The 24452-nt window shown below is 33.4% G+C and overlaps 1 protein-coding gene across 3 annotated transcripts in view; it reads right to left on the reverse strand.

Annotated features, from left to right (window-relative positions):
• TTC37 (tetratricopeptide repeat domain 37) overlaps nucleotides 1-24452 on the reverse strand; it is an 82745-nt gene that overhangs the window by 25943 nt on the left and 32350 nt on the right. For all 3 annotated transcript variants that reach the window (XM_045566611.1, XM_045566610.1, XM_045566612.1), the window contains 16 exons: nucleotides 23722-23975; nucleotides 22474-22576; nucleotides 19779-19952; nucleotides 19547-19691; nucleotides 19302-19380; nucleotides 19160-19221; nucleotides 18988-19044; nucleotides 17451-17519; nucleotides 16120-16194; nucleotides 15352-15493; nucleotides 12505-12598; nucleotides 10247-10324; nucleotides 8577-8701; nucleotides 7657-7780; nucleotides 4244-4465; nucleotides 3279-3351 (listed from right to left, as the gene is read on the reverse strand). In XM_045566611.1, coding sequence (XP_045422567.1) covers nucleotides 3279-3351; nucleotides 4244-4465; nucleotides 7657-7780; nucleotides 8577-8701; nucleotides 10247-10324; nucleotides 12505-12598; nucleotides 15352-15493; nucleotides 16120-16194; nucleotides 17451-17519; nucleotides 18988-19044; nucleotides 19160-19221; nucleotides 19302-19380; nucleotides 19547-19691; nucleotides 19779-19952; nucleotides 22474-22576; nucleotides 23722-23975 — 1876 coding nt within the window. The remainder of the gene's footprint in view (nucleotides 1-3278; nucleotides 3352-4243; nucleotides 4466-7656; nucleotides 7781-8576; nucleotides 8702-10246; nucleotides 10325-12504; nucleotides 12599-15351; nucleotides 15494-16119; nucleotides 16195-17450; nucleotides 17520-18987; nucleotides 19045-19159; nucleotides 19222-19301; nucleotides 19381-19546; nucleotides 19692-19778; nucleotides 19953-22473; nucleotides 22577-23721; nucleotides 23976-24452) is intronic.

The following is a 24452-nucleotide window of genomic DNA, read 5'->3' on the forward strand; positions in this document are numbered from 1 at the left end:
AGGCTTAGTTTTATCACATGCACAACTTCTAAACTCCTGATGTATCAACTTATTAATACTGTTTTAAAAGACTAGTTTAATATCTTTGTGAAAGGAAATCTTTTCTACTATGATCATTTCAACTCCTCTTTTACAATACTCATTCAACAGTTCAAAAGTTACATGATTTTATAGTGGTACCAAATAAATGTACACATTTTCTAATAATATAAAAGAGATCATGGAAGAAAGACTGAAAAAGAGACAGGAGCAGAGAGGAAGGAAGGGAGGAAGAGATCAAAAGATAAACTAACATGGTTTTACTCCATGAAAATACATAGTATTTTTTAAACTTCCACAGTCCCTAGTAAAATAAATAACAAAAATTCAGAGCACCATGAAGCTCATCATTGCTTCAATAAGCAAATAAATACTAAAAATAAGAAAAATATATGCAGCATCATAGAGTTTTCATAAGGTCAATCTGAAATTCATAACTCTTAAAAATTCAATTATTAGACATTTTACCTGGAAAAGAAAGTAAATTACAAGAATGATTTCATTTTACATCTAAAGAATACTGTAAGGCCAGGCATGGTGGCTCACATCTGTAATCCTAGCACTCTGGGAGGCCGAGGTGGAGGATTGCTTGAACTCAGGAGTTTGAGACCAGCCCGAGCAAGAGCGAGATCCCCTCTCTACTAAAAAATAGAAAAAATTACCCAGGCAACTAAAAATAGAAAAAAATTAGCCAGGTGTGGTGGCGCATGCCACAGCTACTTGGGAGGCTGAGGTGGGAGGATCTCTTGAGCCCAGGAGTTTGAGGTTGGTGTGAGCTAGGCTGACACCACAGCACTCTAGCCTGGGTAAAAGAGCAAGACTCTGTCTCAGAAAAAAAAGAGAAAACTGTATCCCTCATTTCATACCAGAAGTGTATCAGAAATGTTTTCAAAACTGTATTTAGCACATAAATAAAGAATACTAAAACCTCTGTGGAAAAGAATTTGGAGATACCTCAAAGAGTTAAAAATAGAAATACCGTTCGATCCAGCAATAGCACTATTAGGCATCTACCCAAAAGAACAAAAGACATTCTATAATAAAGACATCTGCACCCGAATGTTTATGGCAACACAATTCACTATTGCCAGGATGTGGAAACAACCCAAGTGCCCGTCAATTCATGAGTGGATTATTAAAATTTGGTATATGTATACAATGGAATATTACTCAATTATAAGAAACAACAGTGATCTAGCACCTCTTATATTTTCCTGGATTGAGCTTGAGCCCATTATCCACAGTGAGGTATCACAAGATGGGAGGAATAGCCTCCACATGTTCTCGCCATCAAATTGGTACTAACTGATCAACACTAAGGTGCTCACACGGAAATCATATTCATTGGATGCTTGTCAGGTGGGAGGGGGGTGGGTAGGTAAACTTACAACTAATGGATGAGGTCTGTGCACTGTATCAGGGAAGAGCATGCCTCTAGCCCTAGCTTGGGTGAGGCAAAGTCATTAATTATAACCAAAATATTTGTACCCCCATAATATCCTGAAATAAAAATAAAAATAAATAAATAAATAAATAAAAAGAATGCTAAAAACATAAATAAACTTTTTTAAAAAGTCAATATAAAACAAATAGAAGATAGATTAAAAAGAAGAAAGTCAACACAGCAGAGTAGAAGGATTTGGGAGTTAATCTGGGATTGAATCCCATCATCGCAACTATTAACTGATTTTATACAAGTTATTTAAACTCTGTCTCAAGTATCCTCCTCTATAAAATGGACAATAATTGCAGCTACTTCATAAGGTTGCTGGGATTAAATGACAAAATACATAAAAATGCTTAGCACAGCAGCTGACACATAATAAAGTACTTCATTCCAGTGCTTAATAATGATGGTTTTCTAGGTTCTCGGAGTCAATTAATTCACTTAAAATGACTAAAAATGGGGATAAAACTTGCTACTGAAACTGCGGCCTGTGCACCAGCAGCACTGACATCCCCTGGAAGTTGTTAGAAATTCAGACACTTGGGCCCCACCCTAGACCTACTAAAGTTTAACAGATCACCAGGTGATTTCAATGGCACATTAAAGTTTGAGAAACAGTAGGATATTAAAAACCATATTCTTAAAAGCATTTAATAATTGACAAGATATTAAGGACTTACCAGGCCAAACCTAAAAGGGAAAACTGGAATCCAGAAAGACAAGAGAACAGGGAAGCCACTTCTGCCATTTGCAGATGCTAACAAATTTTAGTTTTCATCTTAAAGATGGGCTACAGGGACAGAAATTAAAGCCCAGGGCTCACACAGGAGGGGAGTGTAAAGGAAACCCACATCAGAATAAGCTGACCCCCAAGTGGCTACATGCTCAGGTTCCAGGTGAATCCAAATTAAGCCAGGTCTCAGATGACCTTGTAACCCAGGCACAGAGTAGCCTGGTTGGTCCAGAAACCTCAAGTTCTAAGCCTTATATATAAGGCAGTCCCAGATTGGTAGGGCTCCTAAGAACCTGGCAGAAGCAAATACAAATCCTTTCTAAAGAAAGATACCTTAGTTTTAAGCTTCAAATTATGACTACAAATAATTTTCAAGTACACACAATCAGGTAAATAAAGAAACAAAGCCACCATAGGGGAAAACCAGTAGGACTAACAGAAACAGACCCACAGACTGCAGATATTAGAATTATTAGACATGATATGTGTTCAAACCATAATAGCTATTGCCATTATGTTTATCAACCAGTTAAGTGAACTATATGAAAGGACATATTAACCATAGGAGTTAACAGAATATAGAGTTCTAAAAATGTGTGGCTGTACAAACTACAATACTGTATATAATCCTTATACTCAGTGACTTCATGTTTATACTTACATTTTTGGACGTTGGCAGTGTTGTAGTTCTTATCATCTTACCTTTAAGAAGCTTTTAAGTAAAATTCTCTTTTGGGATTCAAAAACACATGGCTAATGCTCACTACATGGCAATGTCATGTCACTTTATGATACAATCATTAACATAGTCTATTACATGTTCAAAAAGATTTTCCTTCTTCTTTGTAGCTCCCACAACACCCAGAACAGTACAATAATACATGGAGGAAACTCAGTCTAGTACTTGTTGAATGACTAAAGGAAAATTTGGTTAAATAACAGAACTCCCTTCACTGTATTAATTGTCTTCCAGAAAAATAAAGTTATAACTTAAAATTATAATATTTACTACATCACAAGTTATTGTAGCTTTTTGCCAGAATTTAGGACACTACTCACCTTTGCATTTCGTTGAGCATATTGAGCAACAACTCGGGACAAGAGAGACCAAAGAGCAGGGTCACCCGGATTACTATAGAGATCACCAAAAGTAGCAGGCTTAGAGATAGAAGTTACTTTAATCATAAAATGTATAGATAACTAATATTTTATTAAGCTTAAAAACCTTTTAGATGCCTAAAAAAGTTCATATTAATTGTCTATGTTTGGTTGAAAGTGTCTTAATTTTTAGAAAACATATTTTATATCTCCAATATACACCAACAGTCCTTACAAAAAGAAGGAAAAATCAGCAATGTGATTATAAAGCCATAAGACAATTAAGAAAAGTTAAGGAAATTTAATAACTTGTGTTCAAAGAAGACACAAAGAGATTAAAAATTATAGGATAAATAATATTGTACACCAGGAGGATGACCTCTAATAAAAATGACATCATAAGAAATAAGCTTTATATTAAAATAATTTAATTTTTTAAAAATATAACTAACCAGCAAAGATTGTGAATAAAAATAAGCTATAGAAGGAAAAGAAACTACAGATAATCACTGCTCAAAACAAAATAAATAACCACTGTAGCTAATGACAGCTTTCTATTTTCCAAATTTTGAAGACATTAATTAATGTTTAAATGGCCAAAAATTCCTAATACCATCAACCTGGGCAGTATCAGATAACAGACTGAGAATATTAAAAACTTGGGAATAAGGGTTTATATAGCTAAACAAGGTTTGGGTCTTAACCTGATTAAAGGCCAAATTTGTCAACTGAATTAAAAGAAAAATTCTTACAGGTAAAATAACATATACAGTCAGTTACCTGGTCCTATGTAAAATTTCATAAAACCTGAGTTTGGTTTCCAAAAATATATGCTTATCTTACTTTATAGTCTTAATAAAGTCCAAATGTCAAACACAATCACATACAGTATAATCAGGCCCCAAGTTCACAAATGCAGAATTTACCTATGAACAGCTTTAGATGTTTGTCTTTGCACTGCCACACTGCGGCCTTGGAGTGCATAAATTGCTGCAGTAAGAAGGCACCTCTGATAATCATTGTCTTTGTGTTTGATGTGCTTTAGTAACTCATTAAGTGCTGCTTTTGACAGTGTAGCATCTTGCATTGCCAACCCTAGCGCACACAGGGCTTGAAGGCTTTCTGCGGTTGGTTCCTTTAAGATAGAGCTGTAAATACATTTGCAAATTATCTATTAGTCATGACTACAGTAGTCTTTTTCTGTAACTATTAAAACATTTACTATTTATTATAAAAAGCAACGTACTTAAAGATTCACCAAACTAAGCCCAGCTTTAAGATTAATATAGAAATAGTCCAGGTGCAGTAGCTCATGCTTATAATCCCAGCATTTTGGGAAGCTAAGGTGAGAGCATCACTTGAGGCCAGGAGTTCAAGACCAGCCTGGGCAACATAGGGAGAACTTGCGTCTACAAAAAATTTAAAAAATCAGCCAGGCATGGTGGTACACGCCTGTGGTCCCAGTTAATCAGGAGACTAAGGTGGGAGGATTGCTTGAGCCCAGAAGTTTGAGATTACAGTGAGCTATGATTGCACCGCTGCACTCCAGCCTGAGTGATAGAGTGAAACTCGGTCCATAAAAATGGAAAAAAAAAAAAAAAAAGATTAATATAGAAACAACTTTCTTGGTGTTTAGAGACAGCAATTTCCCTGATCATCTGAAGCAGTTTAATGTATCAGTGGCCTTTCTCAGAGCAACAATAGCCAAATTTCTTTTTTGGTCATTATATCTAAGCTTTAGAAACAAACATAAATCAGTCTCTTTGGGTCTCAGTTCTAGGTAAATAATTAGAACAATTTTGCTAAGACACTGAGTTTCAATAAAATCCTAGAATGTACGAATAACCAAGAAAAAAGAATCTCTTCAATGTAAGATATGACTTCTAGCATTCCGATAAAGCTTTGTCCTACTTTTCTGTAGCATCGAAACCTGAACTTTCCATAATAAATACAAATTGTATCTATATCCACTATATTCTTATTTTTATAATTTAGGAGAATTTAAATTTTGAGTATTTACAGGCAAAATCATGGATGTCTTACACTGGCATTTTAAAACATTCTAGTATTTTTTTTCCTTTTTCAACTGTGAAATCTGATTTAGCCTTATTAAAAATCAGTGATGTTTAGGAATCCTTGTTAATTTAAATGAAGAAAACCTTAGCTCTCTGCAAACTTAATGATGCTTCTAATAATTACTATTAACTTTTATACTGTAATAAATCAAAGGAACTTTTAAAAACTTTTTAAACATAGTTCATTAAATATAACAGAAATATTTATAACATTACAAAATATAGTATACCTACCACTATGGCTTTGGACTATTTTTGGAAGAGGGAAATTAAGAGTTTTGCACTTAATTTTGACAAATAGGTATGAAAACATGAGTTTTCACAGGCAGCTCTGGGAGTAAATAGCTTACTTAAAGTATTCATAGGAACTCTGTTTATAATGAGAGTTAACAGATGTAGGAGTCCAAATAGGGAAGTATGTCAGTTAGGCAGTGTTATTTCTATCAATATAAATAACCACATTGTCAACTGGTACAACTAAAAAAGCAAATAGTAAAATATAAATTCTAATACTCATAAAAAAAGAAATTCTAATTTGTGCCTTGGCTCAAAAGGAAAAACCTATCTACTCTAATACTAATACACAAAATCTAAATTAGTACTGAAATGACTACCTCCCAATATTAAGCAAACATGTGCTAAATGCTCAGTACCTGCATGTTGTCTTTTACCATGTCCTAGGGATTCTACATTTGATTACTGAATACCATAAAGTCTATGAGTTTGGTAACCAGACTTTTTCTCCTTTATATAATAAACTTACTCCTACTTCGCTTAAATAAATGTCTAGGACACTGCTCATTTCTCGATATATGAATGCCAAACAAGATCAAAGAACAGGTGACCGTGAACTTTTCATAGAAAGAAAGTCAAAGAAAAGAATGCCAAGAGGTAGAGAATGGAAGCAGATAATAGCGTTAAGTTTGGGTGATGACATCGAAAGAATCAAAAACAAAGAAACATAGATCAGAAAAAAGACCTAGCCCTGGATCCAACAACATAAAACAAAGGGTAAAGGTTTTTCTTTACAGAGGGGAAGGGGAAAAGGAAAGATTATATTTTGTTATATTTTCCCACTTCCACCAATGGTCAAACTGATTTTAGTTACTGTTTTAAGTAGTAACCAATTACTAATCTAATTGCATCTAACGTGGAGTTACTTTTGTCCTTGATCTAATGTGGAGATATTTTTGCTATTGATTGTAGTAATCATCAACATATATAATTCTTGTCACCAAAACACTTGCAAAATTGGGTTCTCTGAACACGCTGTATATAGCCATAGATACAAGGATGTACCCATTTAAAGTGACAGGATTTTCTTTTAAATTGATTGGTTTTCTCTAAACAGTGAAGAGAAGAATTGCTTATTTATTATAAAAGGAAATGATTTTAATCATGTAGGATAGGACAAAAATATGACAATCAATAAACAAATGTAAAGCCTATCCTACAGAAGTGGTTCTCAACTAGTACCATATAATCATCTCCCTAGCCCCCACCTTTGGAGACGGAGCAGTTATGGAGGCAAGTTTCTGGTTGTCACAATGACTGAGGAGTGCCATTAGCAATGAATGGGTGAAGAGCAGGGACATGAGAGTCCTATGGGAGGACACTTCTGTACTATGAGGATTTGTACCATTCAAAATGCCAATAAAACCCTCTCTGAGGAACACTATCCAATAGCATATATTAATAATCGACTGCTTTTGAAGGAATTAAAGTTAACTTTCTTAAAAAAGGTCAAGAAGTCAAAAAATACTATATAAATAACAGACATCACAGTCACTTATTTTATTAATTTATTCTAAAAACACAGAAATAGCTACAAGTTCAACTGTATAATTTTTTTTAAAAGACTCACTTTTAAATGAACTTTTTAACAGGTTAACTTGAAAAGGAAAGAGGAAAATACCTCTCTGGGAATCCAAGAGGCCAAAAAACAAGCCTGTTACAACTGCCTTCATTAAAATTTTAAGAGCCTCTTGATCAGGTAATCAGTTATTCTTTTAAAAATATATATAATAAAAATAAACAACAGAATATAGTATGGTTTTGAAGGGTTGGATGGATCCAGGGCTAATAATTAAACCACTATCTCTAGCTACACCTGCGACTGTCAATTCAGAACCAGGTGGGCCCAATCCCTTTTGTTTCCTCAAAAGTTCCTAAGACATTAAGAACTTCATTTTACATTGCTCCAAATCTCAACTCAAATATTTAAGTATCTGGTAGTGTTAAGTGTTGATGTCAGTTATACATACCATTTAAATAGCAATGTCTTGGCTACATCCATTTTTCCTTGTTTATATTCTGTTATTGCCAGAGCTGTCAAGATATGGGCTTTGTCTTGCTCTGATTCAACAATAGACAAGGCTCTCTCATAGGCTGTTAATATAGAATTGGAAAGAAACAAAAAAACAGAAAAAATAAAATAAAATAAATCAATCCTGATTGACAAATGTAGGATTTTTCCTTTCCTAATCCCATTTTCTTAGTAAGGTCTAACTAAAATTATATCAGATTATTCTCTTGTTTTCAAGCAGACAGAATAAATTTATAATAATCTAACTTGGTTTAGCTGTTCCAAGATGATTCTGGGGATATCATTATGATTACTATGTGACAATCCTCAACTTCTACCTTTAGAATCTAGGTCACTATCTTTAAGCAAAAGCTTAGGCCTTTGGTGGAGGCCTACAGCCACTGAGATATCACCAAAATTCCCATATGCAGACCAGCAACTCCATCAAGCAGTAGATACTTAAATGAGACGCACACATATGGGATACGTCTATATATGTAAAAATGTACTCATTTGCCATTTTGGAGAAATCAAAATCTATTACTAACAATGACTGAGGTATTCATTTATCAGAAATTGATGCTTAAGCAGTGTATAGTAGCAAACACCTTCTTTCAAATGCTAACTCATATATCTGCCATCAGTGATCCTGGGCCTCAGTTTCCTCATTTGTATAAGACTCAGCTCGTATAAGACTCACTATTATAAGGACCATTCACAAAGTGCCTAGTTAGTGTTGCTCCTGATGACTAGTCAGATTTTAATAAACATTGCCACCCCCAGGCCATCTCACTATTACATCTTTCTGCATGTAAGCTCATCATGATTAAACTCAACTCTAGAAAAGATGTATTCTTTAGCTTCAAGCAATATACCTACCTTCACTGCTCTCTTTATATAGCCCCTTCATAAATAAAGCCAATGCGAAACCTATGATGTCTTCTAACTCTTCAAGGGGCGTTGACTTAAAGGCCTCGATAGCTTTATCATATTCACCAACAGAACTAGGAAACAAAACACAACTTATTTGTAATACCAAAAGTAATCTTGACTTGCATCATCAAAATATAGAGATGTAACTACACTAAGGCTCTTTTAATAACTTCACCTGTACCTTCTTTTCTATAGTAGCAATTCAGCAAGCTATAATCTATTAGTATTAAAGCTGTAGAAAAGACATATTAAAATAGAAGGCATGTCACAAATAGGATGGACTAGGGGGATTTAATATCACACTCTGCTTCTTTTAGATTATATGTGAATATGTCTCTTTTTGTTAACAAATGTTAATTAAAATCCAGAATTATAAAAATAATTTCAAGTTGACTTTTATAGAGAACTCTAATTTTTTTAAGCTTAATGTATTAGTTAAATATTATCCTATTAGTACAGTTATAGCATCTTTGACAAGCTTAAAAAGTTATAAAATGCCTAGTCAGGATCAGGATCACACCTACCTTTTGGGTAAACTATTTATATACACATCCATTTTTTTTGGAGAGCATATATAGACACATTAAAATTCCACAAACAAAACTATACATTATTTTGTGTTTAATAGGGAGAAAAATATAAATTGTATTATAAAATATGATACTACAGTACAATCATTATTAATAATAGAAAAACAACTTGGTTTTTGCTTATTTAAACATGAAGGGAAGTTGTATGAGCTCAGCCACCATCATCTGAACAGAAACACTTTATCCTTGGAATTCTTATTTCTGGTATCCATCACTATAATCTGAATCTGTTTTAATTTTTTTTTTTTTTTTTTTTAATATACAGAGTTCTTTATTTTAAGAGATGGAGTCTCACTACATTGTCCAGGCTGGTAATGAACTAATGGGTTAAAGTAATCCTCCTGCCTCAGCCTCCTGAGTAGCTGGGATTACAGGCACATGCCCGCAGTTGACCTGTTTTTATTTTTAATGTGTTATTGAAAATCTTTTTCTTTTTAGGAGCTAAAAATACATGCAACCTTTGCTTCTAAAATAAGTTTTATAAAGGTGAAAGAAGTTATAAAATCACTAAACTCAAATTTTGATAAATATTTTGATAAAGGAAAGAGGGCTATCTTAGATTGCTTATAGATACATATGTACATTAAAAGTATTTCTTTAAATAAACACTATCTTCAAAAATGTGATGACTTCTGTGGAAAAAAGAATGAAACTGAAGAAGGGGACTTCAACTTTATCTGTAACTTTTTCTTTGAAAAAGAAACCTGAACCAAACTGAGTGAATTTTAAGATGTTACACTTGAGTGGTGACTTCTCATTAAATTATGCTCTATATTTTATAACTTATTGCATGTTTGCATATTTAATATATTTCATAATAAAAACCAACTAAAAAGAAAATAGATAACCTTTTTTCAATGGAAGGTAGAAATTTTCTTACATTACACAAAACATCAAAACTAAAAAGAACAAATACTTTATTCCACATACTCTGCAAACTGGTCATCACCTCACCAGTCCTATAGCTTTCTTTCATCAGAAAAATTCAATAGCTTCACAGAATTAATGGGAAAAAAATATGCTTACCATAACAATCTGCCATAATTTCTTATTGCAACATTACAAGTATCTTGATCTTCCGTAGTCTTTAACAATAAAATCGCCCTTAAAAAAAGAACAAGGTATTTTAGTTTATCTATGTGCAATAGCATTCTTTTACCCTTCCTTGCAAATGAATCTACAGATTTTTGTTCTCTTTATTTAATTCTACTAATTCTCTAATGCTAGTTCTAACAGCTTATTCATATTTTATTAAGTTGGTACCACAAAAGCCTTAAATATACTTAGATTTTAGATTGTCAGGAAAATAACATAAAAATGACCTCTTAGTGAAATCCCTTATTACATTTTACTTCTAAATAGTCCAAAAATCTAAATATGGGAAATGACTATATCACAGTTTTAACATATTTGGAAATATAGAACAAAAACCCTTGAAAATATTTATAAGCTAGTAGTTTGAGTTAGGAAGACAGGAAACTGAGTGTCTTCATGGGCCCTTGCCTGTACATACAGAAAAGTATTTAAAGAGTAGTGAGCTGAGGGAAGGGAACAACTCATCAGCAGTCCCTGAAGGCTTAGAATAAATATACCAACCTTCTGACAATATGTATTTCCTTCTCATGCTCAGTTCCCTATGGGCAAGCAGGGAAATGTCTTAACAACTGAAAAGAGCTAGATATTTAGTAAGAATTTTTTTAGCTTCTTTTCTGTTTAAAGAGAATTCACCAGGGAAAAATATCCAAGATAGGCTTTTTATCCTCCTGATACTGCATGAAAAACAAAAATTTGCTACAGAAGCCTAAAAGACAGTATTCCAAAGATTAAAACTATATCCCTGGTTAGATTTATGCCTAATTTTTGGTTTCAGGCCTCAAATATTTGTTTAAAACAGAAAACAGCAGTGGTGATCAAGTCAAGAAAGAGTGGTACATAGCGAAGTGACTATCGAGCTGCCATTTTAAGCCTAATGTGTAACAAATGTTAGATACACAATATCTGCAATAATAACACTACGCAAAAAAACAGCAAGCACCCTACTGCCTAGTTTTCTCTGTTTAAAAATCCTGCTCACTCTTATATTCTATCATATTTATACAGTTTACTAGTACATTTATTGACATCACAAGAAAAAAAATTGTAGTTTTTCATAAACTTCTCTCCACATATACCTGGAAAAATAACTTCTTGATTATTCAGTCTTCAGTACCATCTAGTGATTATTCCTTTGAACTACAGAGAGATCCATAAAAGGATACGGCAAAGCATTTGGAACATCTCAATTATTTTTTACCTGACAAGGCTTTCTTCCAAATATTTACTTAGATTTAGAATAATAACATGCCTCAGAGATTAGGCAATCAGGTCCTTTAACTTTTCATCTAATAGTTACTCATAAGATCAATAGTTACTTTCTTATCACCTACTCATTAATTTGCAGAGAATAAAACTTTAAGTATTTCATTTCCTACTACTGTCCAGGTTGGTCATTCCATTCTAGTACACTGGCTTTCTTATTTCTTAAACGTGCCAAGTCCACGCCTGTTTCAGAGCACTTGCTCTTGCTGTTCCTTTCGCCCAAATAAACAAATGGCTTGTAGTCTCAGTTCATTCAAATTTAGGTCTGAAGTGCCTCCCTAGTACTGCCTCTTAAACCCACCTGAAATGTTACTTCCTGTCCTTGTATCCTCTGGCCCTTTACCATACTTTAATTTTCATTCTTAGCAACTTTTATCATCACGGATGTTTAATAGCTTCTCATGTGTCTCTTGCCACCAGAACATGAGCTCCATGACTACAGGGTCTCTAGCTGTTTTAATTCACTGTTTAATTGCCAGTGCTAAGGTCACTGCTTGGCACATAGTAGTAGTTCAACAAATATTCATTGAATGAATATACAGTATATAGTAAATCAAACAAATACATCACAATGTTCTCATTTCATGTCTGACTGAACACATGCTCACACCTAATAAAGCTAGACAAGTTCTTAGGGGGCAGATTTTTCTAAAACAAAATCTGATGGATTTTTCGTTTTGTTTTTTCTTTCTTTTCTCTCAATCTCTCTCTCTCAATTTCTCCACACCCTCCAAGCCCCACCCCAGGATGAGCAATAGAAACCAAAATATAACTGAAAATTTTCACCTTCTAAGATGTAATAATAACATACAATAAAAGATCAGGAAAGGAGTCAGAACATTTATTTAGTACCTTTTTCATGAAAAAAAGACTAAATTTTAAAAAGCTAACTGGTAACAACTATATTGCAATTAAATGTAGTTTACCTTTGGTATGCATCTGCTGCCTCCTTTTTCAGTTGTAGATGTTCATTTAAGTAGCCCAACATTGTGAAAGCTGGAGCATAATTCTGAATTCTTTCTGGAAATCCAGAAATATGTTTACTTTACACATGTACACTGGTTGCATTCATAAAATATTAGTTTTATTTTCAATTTTTTCATATCTTAAATACCAAATTACCTCCCAAGATCACTGGCATTGTTAAGAATACTGAACTAATTTTATCCTGAATATAGTATGCTAGTAATTGTTTTATAACTCTTTTAAATTACTGAATAATATTTAATAGTTATATATGGTTTCTAGTTATGTTTTAGAGTTTAAACATTTTAATTTCCAAAGGTATAATAACTTGAAACTGAAGCTCACATTAAAACTAGTCATGAGATTTATAAGGAAATTCAGTTCTTTGGCTAATCACTTAAGCTTTCCTGTGATTAAATTTATTAATAGTAACAGTTTCTCTTGGTAGCTCTGTTCTAATCTTTGTGTATTTTAAAAAATAATTAAGTCAGTATTGTACAACAGAAACAGAAGATGATTTAGGCATTTTCAATGCAATATTTTGTAATTTTAATGTCAAAAACCAACACGTATCTACTTAGGTAGAATAGAGAAAGAAATACATCTAATCTAATCTACTTCAAAGTAGTATGGAGAAGTAAGACTTCAAATCCTCTAAATTATTTAACAAAGTGCAGGGTAGTCATACCTTGCATGTTATGTTCTAATGTCAAAGCATAAGGTAAAAATCAGATAGTCAAAGTTATTCTCAAAAAGTTCTTAAAGTCACGAAAAGAAAGGGTCATAAAAACTAAGTCAAAATGAGTACTTGGAGATCCACACCTTCGCATGTCACACTCACACAAAAGCAAACGGTCAGGAGAACAGACGAGGGATGGTCTGAATTCTCTCTCAGTCCCCTCTCTTTTTTCTGCTTCTGATTTTCTGATTTTTTGGCCAAGTACATATACTTGAATTTGTTAAATGAGTATATGGTCTGGCTTCACTGCAGAGTTAAAAACGCCACTATACTTAATTATTAAAGAATGATTTGTCGATTGTTTTAGGCATCTAAATTTTGCAGAAAGCTAAAGATTTACCTCTTTATGTAACTCCTTTACAAATGGTACCCGTTCTATAAAGAAACCCATCAATAAAAAATTTTTTTTTGAGATGAAGTCTCGCTCTGTCACCCAGGCTGGAGTGCAGTGGCACAATCATAGCTCATTGCAGCATCGAATGCGTGGGCTCAAGCAATCCTCCTGCCTCAGCCTCCCGAATAGCTAGGATTATAGGCATTCACTGACAGGCCTGGCTAATTTTTTTAAATTTTTTGTTGTTGTTTGTTTTTGTTTTGTTTTATAGAGACAGGGCCTTGCTTTGTTGCCTAGGCTGGTCTCAAACTCCCAGCTCAAGCAATCCGCCCAACTTGACTTCCCAAAGTGCTGGGATTACAGGTGTGAACCACTGAGCATGGCTAGAAACCCATCAATACAATTTCCAAAAGTATACTTCCTCAGCTCTAGGTACTTATTAGACTCATTCATTTTGACATACTGCCTAATATGATAATTTCCTAAAGTGCTGATATTTGTAAATTATTTGCCTTCTACTACAGTGTCCCAGGCTAAATGCATGAAGAGTATCACAATCCCCTTAACATTTATGATAAGGGATTTTTTTCCTCCTGTTTTTTATAGTTTATCTGATTCTTCTTCTTATTCAACTGTCAAAGTCAGAATTCCTCCTTAAACTTCCTCATTACAATTTTGTCAAAGGGTAATGAAATAACATTTCTTGAACATCCAGAGTATGCCAGGTACTCTGCGTAATATTTTGTATAAATCATCTCATTTAAACTCTAAGCAACAGATACTTTTCTTCTTGAATTATAGATGAGAAAACGAAAATCCAATTTGGTAGTATGTCCAACGTTTCAGTCATGGCTAAGTGGTAGACCAGAGATTAAAACCCAATGGTAGTTTTATTAAGGAAGACAGAAAGTTACTACAATAGATGGTTAATAAAACTTCATGATTCTTTTAATTTCCTAAACCTACACATATTTTTCCAATATCCTGGAAAAAAATTCAGGTGTTAAAGGGGAGGCTAAAGGCGTTGGGTTTGGCACTTTGTGTATCTCATCTCATTTAATTCTCACAACTTTACACCCCAGGTATTATCTTCACTTTCCAAGGAATAAACAGAAGTTAAGGAAGTAAAATATTTGGACTAACATTGTACAGAAAGTAAATGGTGAAACTAGAACAGCAGCAACTCAAGCCCATTAGGCTCTAAAACATATTCCATTTATAATAAGGAAATCACTTTTATCTTTTTTTTTTTTAATTATTTTTTTAGAGATGGGGTCTCACTCACTCTGTCTCCCAGGCTGGAGTGCAGCCTCGAACTCCCAGGCTCAAGCAATCCTGCCACCTCAGCCCCCCAAGGGGTTGTGACTACAGACACACACCAGTTAATATTTTTTATTTTTTATAGAGACGAGGGTCTTGCTGTGCTGGTCTCAAACTCCTGGCCTCAAGCGATCCTCCTGCCTCGGCTTCCCAACATTCTAGGATACAGGTGTGAGCCACTGTGCCTGGCTGGAAATCACTTTTATCTTGAATTATTAGGTAACAAGCAATTTCCATCATTCTTCAAAAGCCCTTAAGTTTAAAAAGTACACTGCTTGGCCACTGGGGGGAAAAAGGCAAATTCATGTCTTAAAGAACACTACTATTTAATTTGGAATGAATTAGTCTTAAAAATTCTTTAAATTATTTCAATAGTTATTCAAATATCTTGCCATTATATGACAGGTACCTTACCTATGTATTTACTCAAAACAACTTGTGCTGCTGGAATAGCATTCATCTGGACGATGTTGTACTTGTACAGCTCAGTTTCTCTGTTGCTTTTATCTTGCAATGTTGTGCAGACCCAATATGCATAACCTATTGCTCCCTCGGTCTTTAAAAAAGCCAAAGTTAACAAGTAGGGTAATAAATATGCCAATAAAAATTAGGAAATAAAACAATACACCTTCAATACAATAAATATCACATCTTAGTCTTCTTTAAGTCAACTGTTACATGCCTTGAAATGAAGGGTCATTATAATAAAACAGAGCCAAGAACATATTTAAATCACTTGTTCCAATCCTAAGTAGAAGAATCAAACAGGATAAAATGCAGAAAACAGAGCCCCATCTAATGGGTTGATTTTTCTCTCCTCAGCACCATTCCCACATGTCAAACTAAAAAAAAGAATTCTAAAACATCTTCATAAATAAACTAGAAATCTCAACCAAGTCTAGTCCTTATTTTATGTCTGTTTTTTTCCTAGAGTCTCAGTTTCTATTCTACATGACTGCTACTGTATCTATTAAATCTCAATGTCATTTCTTCATTAGCTCTGAAAGCTGTAAGAAAATGAAAACAAGTTCTTTAATTACAGGTAGCTTATCTGTTTCTAAAAAAGAATAAAGAGTAGAGACAACTGCTGTCATTAACATCTTATGCCACTATCTACTCATTTCCTTAGCAAGGATAATACTTGTTTCATTAATGAATCCTCAAGAATGTTCAAATTCTTACATGCATACTGAGTTCTGTAGTGTGCCTGAAGAGATCCATGGTGTCATAACTTCCAACTGTCTCTGCAATAAGAGCCTATAAAAGGAAAAAAAGAGGTTCTTAATGAGTTTAAAACGAAATAATAATAATAATGATAATAAATGAAACTGGAAGAATCAGAAGTTTACTAGCTGTGTTTAAAAGCAAAGTTAATTTAAGTTTCACTTTTATTGTTACCATTTTAATTAAATCTGTCAGTTACCTCCTGAAATAAGTTATTTTTAAAAACAAAAATACTTTGAAAATAATAATTCAAAAGTAACTTAGGAGATTCTGATGAGCCTCTAAGATCTACTGACCTAGAACAGTAATACTCAAAGTGAGGTCCCTGAACCAGCCTCATCATCTTCACTTGGGAGCAGTTAGAAATTCAAATTCTTGGGCTCCCTGGGTTCAATAAATGACACAGAGGTTAGCACAGTAATGCCACTGCTCCCAGATGCTACCACAGTGAATAGGAACAGGAGTTTGCCTTTCTATCTCTGCTTGCTTCACTGATTAACTAGAATTAGACCCAAGAGTCAAAAGTACAATAAAAGATATCTAAACTCTAATTAATGATTTTCTGATAATGGTGATGCTCCTACTATTCTCTGAACCAAAACAACTGACCACTTACTAATTCATTACAATTTCCCAACTAGACAAGATGTTGGAGATCACTCAGTCCAATTCCCTTCTTTTTCAGGTGAGAAAATTAAAATCCAGAGAAGTGATATATTAAGGTAACAGAATCAGTCAGTGACAGGTTTAGACTAGTACCCAAGCATCCTGATTTCCATTTAGCGATATAAAAATCTAAATTTGGAGGAGGAAAGAACACTCAACAAGTGGCGAATCAAATATGAAGATTTTATGGAAAATGAGAAAACATAATAATCAAAATGACTTTTGTAAATATGTATTTTCTTTGTAAATGTGAGTTAAACAACAGAGTCCTGGGTTATTTTTTAGGCATAGTAAGATCAGATTGATGGTGTTCAAAGACCCTCAAAATCAGAGTTTAAACCCCACAAGCTGTGTGAGCTTAGCCACAATACTTAAGATCTCTGAACTTCAATTTCCACATCTCTAAAGAGAGTAAAACATCAACCACATCTCAAAGGATTGATGATGGATTAACCAAAATAATGTATACAAAAACACAGTGACTGTCACAAAGTAAGCCCTCAAACACCACCTGTTATCATTGTGATCACTATTATTCATAGTAATAGGTTTTTATGTCAATTTATGTTAATTAGCCATTTATATAAATATGTTTATTAACAACTATATGTTATATATCTTACTTGTCCAATCCAGCACATTAAATAAGATGGATCAAGGGACTGAGCCATTTTGAAAGCTTCATGAGCTTGCTAGGAAAAAAAAGGCAAAAAATATCATATATCATATCAAGTCATTTTATAAACTTAAATTGCTAAAGTTTAAAAAGCACAAAATAAAAGAATAAGAGAAGCCAAACCTATTAGAAATACATATGAACCTAAAACTTCACTGCTCAAGCACAATTAGCAACGCTTAAAGCAGTGTTTTAGCTACACAGTCCTAGAACACTCCTGGGTGCAGCATTTCTCCACAGGTAAGGAGTTCTGGTGCACAGCCAAAGGGCAATACAGGTGTCTACCATGTAGTCTGCAGAGCTTTTAACCAATCACACGTCCATTTGCTATCTACAGGTTTGAAGGAAATGATTAAGTTAAGTTAGGTTGTAACCATTCCCCACTCTTTGAGCTTAATTGGGAAGATAAGAAATATATACCAATGAAGTCCTAGATAAGTATCTGCCTCTGGAGAAAGACTGGTCAACAACATAATCATGCACTAAGCAGTCAGGATACTTTGAAGAAGCCTCACTTGGACATATTAACTTGCACGCTTTTTATCTATCCCACTATAAAAAAACAACTTAGTACACACTGCTTTATGTTGTTTTCTCAATCATCTATTAATAGGTATAGCAGAAAACAATCTTATTTTCCCTGTAAAAAAGTAAATTCATGGGCAACAATGGTGCCATGCTATAATAAAACTTCATTCATAGCTTATTAACTAAGACAATGCTTCATTTAAATTTTTGAAAGATACGTTCACATTTTAAAATCCAAAGTAATATTTTCTTTCAATCTATTTACAATTGTCTAAAGCCAGTCCTTTTTTGCAGTAACTTAACATATCCCTGAGAATATTACAGAAGCTTTTTAAAAAGGATCAGATTTAACATATTGGCTGAAATACAAAACAATTTAGATGTGGTATTGCCTACAGATTTGTGGAAACTTTCCAAACATGACCATGCTCCCAGTTACTTTAGTTCCAATTCTCTAATGTATAACTGCTCAAGTATGACAAATTACACTGTGGTATTTAAAAGGATTAATATCCACTAAAGCCAAAATCTAAATCACCCAAGAAAAGGTTAAATTTAAGCTGCTAGAGAGGCCTAATCATTTCCCTTACCTTCACCCACCCCACACCCAACACAGTTTATACAGGACTTCCATTACATGTATGTGGATAAAAAGAAATACACCCAATTAATTCATAATAGAATTATTTTCATTTCTAAATGAAAAACCAACATAACTGGTTTTAAAACCAGAAGTCTCTTGAGTACCATGGAAAGGAAAATAGATCTCACACATTCATTCATTACTCAACATAATAAATTGAATGTCAGCAATGAACGGGCATATTGGAGAGCAAACTGGATAGATAATGTATTATACAAAGCATTTCTCCACATGAAGTTGAGCTATTATGAAGAGATTATACATAGGAAATTGTTCTTTATTTTTAATATGACAAAACAGACAACACATTTACCTCAATGTTTTCACTTGCAAGGTATAACACTCCCAAGTTGGTCCATGCAACAGGATTCTAAAAAACACACACATATATATTTTTAAATTAGGCCTCTTGTCTACTGGGAAGTCTCAGAAAAGTAGTAACACTAAATTCCAAAGTTCTTTTCACAGACACTTAGAACACTCACAATTTGTTCTGACTGGATTGATTTGATGAAACAGTGCTGAGCAAGGGCATAATTTCCAATACCTGAAAAAGATGAAACTAAGCTTTGTTACCTGAAACACACTATCTTCTAAAAATATTGAAGTGTGTTATTCAATCCTTACCACTGTAACACGCAACCACACCAAGAGCATTCCAGTATAAGTGATTATTACTGTCGAGTCTCACTGCTTTTTTCAGACACTGAAAAGAAGTTAAATTAGATTATTTTTTATTTCTTGGAATATCAGCATTTATATCAAGATAAATGTGGTTTTACGTGAAAACACTACAGTATTCATTTTCTCAAAACCATCTTTCAGAAAAGCACTTAGTTTTAAAATTCATAAAAAATTTCTCAGAACCATACATGTAAAGATTTCTCCAGCAACTCTTTAAGATCACTCATGTCACTGCCTGTTTCTGCTAGATGTTGGGCTTGGCGATAATAATTAATTCCAAGATCACACCATGTATTAGATATAGACATCAGTTTTAATGCACGACCATAACACCTATGGGAACATAAAAACAAATGTTATGTTTTGTTTAATGTCCTAATTCGGTTTGAATGCCATTAACTGGCAATCTTCATAAATTACCTTGCTCCAAGACGGAGGAGCTCATTTTTCTTTAATGTTTTTCCTTTTTTTTGACCTAGAAGGACTCCTAAAACATTAACATTCACTTTAGATGGTGAGACAGCATACAAACTGGTGCAAGCATCCCCAACTAGCTTCCAAAGGCAGGATGCATCAGCTCGACGCTGCAGAGCCCTAAAAAAAGAAACAGTGTGATTCTTATAAATTATTTCCAAAAAGCATGGAGTTTATCTCCCTCATTACAACTTAACAATTAAAACAGAAAAACTGTACATGCAATACTAATTAAGAGTTACTTCCTTAGTTAAGCACTGTGAATTTTTACCAATCTCCTCCTAACTGAATTATATCACATTCCCTCTCAAATAGGAAGATAAGGGAGGCAAAGGAGGAGTTGATTATTTCAAATTTAGTGCCAGAAATTTTGCAGAGTTTTTTTTTTGTACTCTTTACTATTTTTGCTAGAAGTAGCAGAAATCACATAAATAAATCAAAAAACTTTTCAGGACCAATTTACTTTTAATAATTTTATTAATTATACTCCTTTTGTTTGTTTAAGCAATGACAAAGGCAATAAAGTTGGTAACTCTCTTACAGTTGACAATTGTAAACTCAGGTTTTTGCTTTTAGACCTTGCTTCATGATATAGTTTGAAAGTGCCCCTCAAAAGTTCATGTGTTGGAATCTCAATCCCCAGTGAACAGTGTTGAGAGGTGGGACCTTAAAGAGAGGATTAGGTCATGAGGAATGGATTAATGCTGTTAACTCAGAAGTGGGTTAGTTTTATCATGGAAGAGGGGCTCCTCTTAAAAGGATAAGTTTAGCCTCATTTCTCTCTTTGTCTCAAGTTTTCGCCTTCCACCCTTCTGACATGGGAATGCCCTCACCAGATGCCAGCACCATGCTCTTAGACTTCCTAGCTTCCAGAACCGTGAGCCAAATAAACTTCTATTCTTTATAAATTTCCCACCCTGTGGGATTCTGTTATAGCAGCAGAAAATGGACTAAATACACCACAAACTTTAAAAGACTAGAAAATGTACCAAGTATATTTGGTGGTTCAAAGGATTTTTATTCTGAGACCAAAAATAATAAAAAATTAAACATGAAAATTGTGAAGACCCACATTCATAGAAGTAAGAGCACATTGAATAGATGAGCTCAAAAATTAAAATATTAATTAGGGTGATAGCACTTTTTAGAATGAGAAAAATCTCAGTTATATATTTCTCTTCATTTTTCTCTTCTCAAAATCTTATAAATAAAACACAGCAATTTCATTTCAGCCAAGTTCTGACAATCAGCTATCACAACTGCTATGTTATTGGCAGATGGATAAGCAGATGGAACATTTTTCATAGCCTTTTCTACTCATGGAGTCCAGCCAAAAGTCATTTTCCAATGTCTTCCTGAGAAATAATATTAGTTATTGCAGTCATGATTGAAAGCTCACTTTGAGACTCAGAAGGAAGGACAATACTATTTGGAGTTCCCTTGCCTAAATATGTTAGAAAAATTTCTAAAATTGACAGCATAAAATGAGAAAATTAAAAAAAATTGAAACAGAGGCAATTTTAACCGCCTAAACTCTTCTCTCCTTTTAAGTTCAATAAAAAGTATATGTAAAGTGAAATCACTTCTATCATCCTTACATAATAACTGTGGTAGTATGAATTCCTTTAAAGCCTAGAAGTAAATATAAATTTGAACGTTATTAAGTTTTATATAGCACTTTATAATTGCTTGTGAGTGTCACATGTTAACCAGAGTAAGATTTCCTAGGTTCAGAAAGGCAGTACTTGTAGCTAAAGTATTGTCACCCAAAGTTCACATTTACTCTTAAACACCAATTCAAATACAAAGCATGCCCTCTTCATAGTAACTTCCTCTTGGGAAAGAACTACATTATGCAATAATTCAAAAGTAGCAATAAAAATCAGTGAGAGAAAAAAGGGTTAAGTTTTTATTTCATATTTAGCTCATATGAAAAGGAATTCTGGAGCCACCAATAAATAGAAAACAGAGGAAAAAGTAAATAGGAAAAGAAAGGAAGGAAAGCACAAGAAAGAGTAAAAAATTCAAATGTACATCTATCTTGTGGATTTTTTAAAGGCATCTACCACAAATAATACTTCTGCTGTAACTAATGAATTCATAGTTCTATAAAATGCCAAACTTATTCAAATTTTTGAGATTCCTTTCTTGTCATCAGACATGTCACTTTTTTCCTGCACAGTTTCTCTCCAGGGGTAATTAGATTTTTCATTTCCCCTTACCTTCTTCAGCCCTACCAATAAGCCTAAAATAAGCCCTTGCCACTGAATATAAAGCATATTGTGCACCTGAGGCCCTATTTCCAATAGTTTCAACTAGGGATACTCTCATTTCTAGTCCTCCTGAAAGAGAACACTAACACACAGTGCTGGAGCCACCAGGAGACTACTCCTTCCTTTCTACTCGTTCCCATGCACTTAGCATAGCAGCCATTACTAAGAGCACAAGACATTGTTTCTGCTTCCCCAAGTGCAAAATTAATACAATATGTATGTTATAGAATTAGTTGGTTCATCTGTTTTTCTTTGTGTTTGACATTCTGAATAACTGCTATTCTAACAGAATACATAAAATGATTTTCTAAATTTGACTTCATTATAGTATCAAGAAAATAAACAAAATAAATAATAAGAATACTAACCACGTAAAATATTCCAGTGCTTTTTCTATGTAGTCTACAGCTTTCCCATCAAGATAGTCAACTAGAGCTGCTTTTGCCATCATAAGATAGCATTCACCCAAACCTAAAATCAGGTAAGTTTGTAGTTGTTACTAAAACATACGAAACAAACACATAAAATGAACTTCAAATAAATTTACTGGTGTCATTTTAAAGCCATTTTCAAAAAAACCAAAACTTAACGGTATTTGATAACATTATATTTAAACATGATACCGAATACCTTTAGTATTCACATGGAAGATCAGAATTCAAATGGAAGGATTCTGTTGGAATAAACATGCACTAAAAGTTTAAAACCTTATCTACGGAAACTAAGAATTTCCTTGACTTTGGGCAAGTTATTACCTCTTAAAACCTCAGCTTCAAAAATGGGGATATCATCTAAATGCTACTCTCTATCATATTACTACTTATTAACTGCTATGAAAAAAGATTTGATCTTTTTATATTAAAATCTGTATAGCAAACTTTAAGTTCTATGAGCTCTCCTTCTCTTGTGGAAAGAGCTTTATAAAATTTTTTAAAAAACCTTTCAAGCCCTAAGCTATATGTCACTTAAAACTTAACACTTATATCTGATTTAAACCTCAAATGCTTCTTTAAATAGGAAAAGGAAATGGAGGAAAAGCATATATAATGAGCTCCACCCTTTTCTTAAATGGTCAGATATAATCATAAAATATTCAGATTATACATGGATGGTAGTAGTGTTTTACATTATGTTACCAAAAATAGTTCGTAATACAGAAAAAATAGATATCTACGGAGAAACTAAAATCAATTTAGATCATTACAAAACAATACAAGTTGCCTCTAAAGTTTAAAATTTTTTTAAAATGAACTTCTATAACTTACAAAGTAATTGAAAGGTATTAAGATATTCTGGGGTATAGTGAATTACGTATCAAAATATAACAGCAAGCAAATTCTTATTTTAGAGATCCATTTTTAGATCTAATACCTATCATGCTATTTGTCTAAAAGTTAAATAACTATCATTACTATTTATTCACTGTTATGAAACAAGATTTGATCTTTTTATATTCAAATCTACATAAACTATACTAATAGAGGTTCATACTGGATGCTTGCTGTTGACTAAAGAAGTCCTTTTCAAGTTATTCAATACATTAAGATAGGAAATTTACTCAAGGATTTTATACTCCAGTATCACAAAAGTCAAAGGAGCTATTAAAAAGAAATTACCTTTCAAAGCAGGCACGTAATCCGCTGTCTTGTTAATGATCAGCTGGTACTGTGCTACAGCCTCCTTGTATTTGCCTAGGATTTGCTGTATTGCTGCAACCTTAAACACACTGTATGTGGATTCTGGGTTCAGCTCACTGGCTTTTGTGAAGGATTTCAAGGCTGTTGTATAGCCACCTCTGCTTAAGTACGCCTCTCCTAATGATTCCCAACAATTGAAATCCTTTGGGTCTGCCCTTAATGCTGCCTGTAAACTAAAATTTCAAGAAACAGTAAGAGAACTAAAAGTAACAGAACTATTTCAACATCTAAAAGGAAAATATAAATAATTCAACTGAATCACATATATCTATGGCTCCTTCTATTTATAAAAGTGTTATTTAAAGTAGGTAAACCTATTCCTTTTATGACTTGATTTTTTCAATACTAAGAAATTTTATTATAAGTTCAAAATAAATATAAGAATAAAATACTTTTTGGGAAAGTGCTGACCAGAATTTCTTTCCCTGATTATCTGGAAAAACTCCGGTTTTCCATCCTATCAGGACAGTTGTACATTTCAGTTTGCCTGATCAATCTATAAACCTCCACCACCAATCCTACCAAACAGAAATATCACAGTTGAAATGTAGAAATAATAGGCATGCTTTAAATTTCTGATCAAATTCCATTTCTATGAAAAATTTTAAAATGCCTATATTCTAGATAGTAACATAAAGCAGAAACTTCAT

The sequence above is a fragment of the Lemur catta genome, chromosome 12, assembly GCF_020740605.2.
Source record: "Lemur catta isolate mLemCat1 chromosome 12, mLemCat1.pri, whole genome shotgun sequence".
NCBI classification, from domain to species: Eukaryota; Metazoa; Chordata; class Mammalia; order Primates; family Lemuridae; genus Lemur; species Lemur catta.